The sequence below is a fragment of the Lactuca virosa genome, chromosome 8 (assembly GCF_052849685.1).
Source record: "Lactuca virosa cultivar CGN04683 chromosome 8, Lactuca_virosa_CGN04683_v6, whole genome shotgun sequence".
Lineage (NCBI taxonomy): Eukaryota > Viridiplantae > Streptophyta > Magnoliopsida > Asterales > Asteraceae > Lactuca > Lactuca virosa.
This window is the reverse complement of record NC_136433.1, coordinates 240,851,765-240,856,698: the sequence shown is the minus strand read 5'-3', so window position 1 is coordinate 240,856,698 and position 4,934 is coordinate 240,851,765. Positions and strand designations below refer to the sequence as shown.

Sequence of the window (4,934 nt, the reverse complement as noted above, 5' to 3'; positions counted from 1 at the left end):
ACAGTTACAAAACTCCACCTAAATAAGCAAAACAAAAAGCCAAATTAATATATACTATAATTGGTTACGTTTGGTTCAGTTCTTGTTACAGAATTTCCTAAAAACTGCTTCCAATTCGACAAGTTCTGATACAAAACCAAAATTTTATTTTCCAAATTTGAAACAATATTTTAGCCTTTTAGGTTTTATATATTTCAAAACTCAACAAACCCAAAAACTATTTTCACAATCATATCCAAATTTGTTTAACTATTTTCAACTTTTGTCCCGATTAATATAACATGTTAATAATCATCTACAAATGAAACCAATTCAATCCCATCTTCTACACCAATTACAAGTGACTACAAATCCAATCAATTCCTCTATGAAACAAAATATTACTACTAAAAGCCATCGATCTTTTCACCTTCTTCTTCTCTATACTAACTACATACACTTGCAAAACTGAAGTAACCACCTCTCACCTCATCTTGGTGGGGACCGGTCCGGTCATCATACACAAATAATGACACTTTTCACTTTTTTCTTGAATCTGTACTGCTGAAGCCCAAAGTTACAAACTAGCCCAATAACTTCTGAATCAACTTAAAACCATGTTTGAAGTTATTGGTAGCTCATTCACAATCTATTGAGCAAGTTTATCTTCTTGTATCCGTTGCAATAATTCCTCATAAGCTTTCAATGAAGTCAAAGTAAACCGTTCCATTGACTCAAAAACCCGTTGAAGACTCGTTTGCAAACTCCCGTTTTTACTTGTTTCACTTTGATAAACCGGATGCCCTAATGAGAGCCCGTTATTATCATTACCACCACCCGATGCATCCACAATCATTTTATCCAAAACTTGTAATCTTTTATGAATCTTTTGATCCTCTTTCTCAAAACTCTTTACATTTCTTTCCATATTTTTATCCCGTTCCCTCATCTCAACCTTATCCCGTTCCCATAACCGAAGAACGGACCCCGCAAACTCCCGCATCGACTCCACCACTTCCTTGTCGGAGATTCGGTTCATGGCTTGAGCCCATTGGTTACATATTATGAAGATAGCCGGTGCACCGAGTCGACCGGGTGAGTACGGGACGGGCCCGTCTACGGTTTCTTCGGGCTCGTACATGAGACATTTTAGAAGCCATTCGTTTAGTGATCTTACGAAACCCTTTTGAGCACCGAACCAACATGAGAAGCGTATGGCCCAGTTGAGAAGGTCGTGTTCGAGTTGCAGTGTGGCTTCGAGATTCGCGTCGGTTACTTGTTTTTGAGATGTGATCGCGTCGATACGCTTGGCGGCCGTGATTGCTTGACATTGAGTATGGTGGCATTCGTGTATAGATCTCCACATTCTTGTTAACCTAAAAATAATATACAGACAGATGAGACTGTTTCTAGCCGATGTGGGACCCTCACATCAGACTAGACTAGACTAGGTTTAGTCTAGTCTGGTACCATTTTTTTTTGGACAAAACTAGAAAAAGAAGAAAGTACCCTTCGATGAAGTCGTTTAATTGTGGCCATAATTCTTCATCTCTCAATTTGTTTATTTTGTCTGAGATCTTATCAACAACTTGAATTGCGATTCGAATTTTTGTTGAAAGACTTCTAACAAAAATTCTTGTTGCGTCAATTTTGTGAGGCTCGGCGCCTTTTTCATCTAATCTTGCAAGTCTTCGCTTCTTTTCTTCATGGAGTAACCGCATTTTCTCCTCAATCTATATACCATATGAAGCAAAAGAATTTCCTATTATTGTCATATATCACAATCAAATGGAAAATTTTGAACTACTCCGTAAAAACTTGCCAAAAAAAGAAACATTTCATATTTTAATAGATGAAAGTAGTAAATAGGTATAATAGCGGAATGATGTATACATGATAATACATAAAGCATTAGGTTTGGGCTAAATAAGACTCAAAAAACTTATTCTAAAAGTTTCCAACAATGGGACATGAGAATATGAATAGCACATTATAAAGGTGGTTAATCGGAATTTAAATGCTTAGATTCCCACAAGCATATAACTTATATGAAATAAAAAACACTGGAATCTTAATGCTGGATTCCCGTGAATCGTATGATTTATTTGAAAGTTTCCGACATACAAAAAGAAGAATATAAATTCATCGACGCAAACTGCAGGTTATAAAGGTAATTAAACTATAAATGAAATGATAGTTACACAACACAAAAGGGCTATATGCAAGAAACAACATCCTTTTATTTTGTTTGTGTATTATAGCACCCTAGTTTTATTTCAGTTTATTACAAGTTAAAACATTGTACTTTCAATCCTTTTCTTGTTAAAGTATTGTACTTTGAAAAATCTATCCAATTATAGCAGTGAAAAATGCTTTGTATAATTGTATTTCAATAACATTGCTATTCCTTGCATATAACCCCAAATCTTTCAACTATTTGACATTTGATTGTTGAAATACATACCTTAACTTCATCGAACAATTTCTTCTCCCATAAATACAGTTTATGTAGAGTTGATGAAAGATTCTTGGATTTTGTCAATAAATCAACATCTGTATCTAAAGTAGCAGGATCTGCTGGCGTTAGGGCTAATGAAGGGGTGAACACATTCAACATCTTGGATGGAACTACATAATTAAAGAATGGATTATTAGGTTTCTCAGCCTTCATAGACAAAAAGCATAGTTCTTGCAAAGTATTGCTTTATTAAACAAGAGGGGATGAATAATTGATGAAAATATGAAGTTAATTATTGCATATGAGAGAGAAAAATGGAACCTTGATAGGCGACATGTTTGCGATTATGTGGAACTTTTCCGACCTCAAGGATCTTGGATAACTCGTTGCCGGAGTCAGATGCACGATCAAATTGTGTTTGAAGTTCTTTCACCACTTCGGAATCATTTTGGAACACTAATGGCTTTTTTTGATTATCAACAACTTCTTTATCCACCACATGAACCTCATACTCCACCGGATCATCTTGTTTCGCCATCACTTTTGGTACACTCCGGTAATGGAGATCAGCAGCAGCTCTTTCTTCACTCTTTTCTTCAACCACCGCAGCCTTCTTTCCATCCCCGCTACCTGAATCACCACCGTCTTTATGACCATCACCACCACCACCGCCGCCGCCGCCATCAACGAACTTCTGATTTCCGTGTACTTCTTTAACGACTTCCTGCTGGTATAAGTCTTCATCTTCTAAATCAGGAATCCCTTCTTCATCCCTCACTTCTTTAGAATCTCGACTCGGTGTATACGGAGGATAAAAGCCCTCAAAAGTTTCAAACGGGTTCAAAAAGTCCCAAGAGGTGCTCGGCGGTGGAGGAGGCGGAGGGGGAGGTTTCGAATTTGAAGACGACGCTTCCGCTTGCAAAACCGGCGGAGGCGGTGAAACACCGGCGTACGGTTGTTGTTGTTGTTGGGAAGAAGAACCGAAAAATTCGCCGTAATTAGAGTAATCATTGTTGTAGGAGTATGTACTAGGGTTTTGATTATTGTAACTGTTGCTAGAATATGATGAGGTGGAAGCTTCCCCGTAACGTATAGGCTCCGAGCTCATTGGTCTCTGCTGATACAGAACAGACGGCGTCGGTTGTTTTCTCATGTAATTCATTGTGAAACCACCTGACGAGTAACCGGCGGGAGGAAATCCAGCCGGAGGATAACCGGCGGGAGGATAACCAGCCGTAGAATAAGGATAAGCAGTTGGAAGATAAGAATCCTCTATGGATTCGTGTTGATCGATGTAACTCAAATTGCCGTACCGCGGTTGATGCAGAGGCGGTGAGCCACCGTTCTCGGAGTGTAAATGAAGAGATTCGTCTTCGTCGCCGGAATCATCATCCGAATCGGTATGGAAATGAAGATGAGACGAACCGGAATTCGAATGCGAATGACGCTGCGCAACGACCGGAGCTGAGGTAACAGCCGGAGCCGGAAGTCCAGAAGAATCCCCCTTCCTTTGATCAGGAAGGTTGAGCACCGGAGACGAAAGGCCATCGCCACCGCCTGCGGCGGTGTACTGCAGATCAAAAAAATGGTGGAGCGAATCACCTACGGATTTTAGGGAATGAAAGTAAGCTAAATGGGCTTCAGCGAGAGCATAACGTTGGTGAATTGCTTCATCAAGAAACTGACATCTTTTCCGACACAAGGCCAACGGCGGCGAATCATCAGGCTTGGAACCCACACAACCCATAAAATAATTGGATTCTTGACCAAATGGAATTAAAAAATCATTACAGAAGTGAAACAAAATCAAGGACTTTAGCTATTGGAATCAAATGGTAAATCAAGAACAACCTAGCGGAATGAATTTAGGGATTTGAAGAGTGATATAAGGAATCTTTGACAGCCGGGAGTATATCGTCGGTTTGTAGAGAGAGAGAGAGAGAGAGAGAGATTGCAGAAGGGGTTGTGCATCGTGAGTGTGTGTGTATAGAGAAACAGGGGGCCATACCTTTTTAAAGAAAGTTACAGTTATTGCCCTTCTACTATTCTAAATGTCCATCAAGTCCCTTAACTCTTTCCTGACTAGCATTTGTTATGTTAAATTGTTGTGGTATACCATTTATTTTATTTATCAGTTTCTTAATTTAAACAAACTCTATTATACCATTCATTGCAAACTAACGTTTTGAATTTAGAATTTTTCACGATGGGCACACTCCTAAAATTTTGTACTAATATACTTTTTTATATTTTATATTTGTATATTTAGTTTCTTTTGTTGGAGGTCTTATATGGAAACGGTTTCTTTAGGGCAGGAGCTGCGAACCATGATATCTCATTTACTTTATTTATATGGGATCTAATTAATATTATTGTTATTGTTGCGATTTACGTATAACTAATGGAAGAAACATTTTATAAAAAAAAAAATTGTCAATTCTATCGTTTATAAGATTATGACAACTACCAAACTTAATAATGGTAACCTTATCAAAGT

General features: G+C 38.2%; 1 protein-coding gene across 1 annotated transcript; it reads right to left on the bottom strand.

Moving 5' to 3' along the window:
- Positions 1-240: 240 nt before the first annotated feature.
- On the bottom strand, positions 241-4,417 carry LOC145129541 (DNA-directed RNA polymerase subunit beta, putative (DUF630 and DUF632)). The gene is made up of 4 exons (XM_079064290.1): positions 2,759-4,417; positions 2,444-2,607; positions 1,489-1,712; positions 241-1,355 (listed from the first exon to the last, which is right to left on the bottom strand). Exons 1-4 carry the CDS (start codon positions 4,182-4,184, stop codon positions 629-631), a joined length of 2,541 nt encoding a protein of 846 aa, XP_078920416.1. The 5' UTR covers positions 4,185-4,417; the 3' UTR covers positions 241-628.
- Positions 4,418-4,934: the final 517 nt, after the last annotated feature.

Bases quoted from the DNA above. Each gene is read 5' to 3' on its own strand.
- LOC145129541 (XM_079064290.1), bottom strand. From the start codon at position 4,184: ATGGGTTGTGTGGGTTCCAAGCCTGATGATTCGCCGCCGTTGGCCTTG. The intron at 2,608-2,758 runs GTTCCATTTTTC...TTAATTATGTAG, and splicing joins CAAACATGTCGCCTATCAAG to TTCCATCCAAGATGTTGAAT. The intron at 1,356-1,488 runs GTACTTTCTTCT...TATTATTTTTAG, and splicing joins TTAAACGACTTCATCGAAGG to GTTAACAAGAATGTGGAGAT.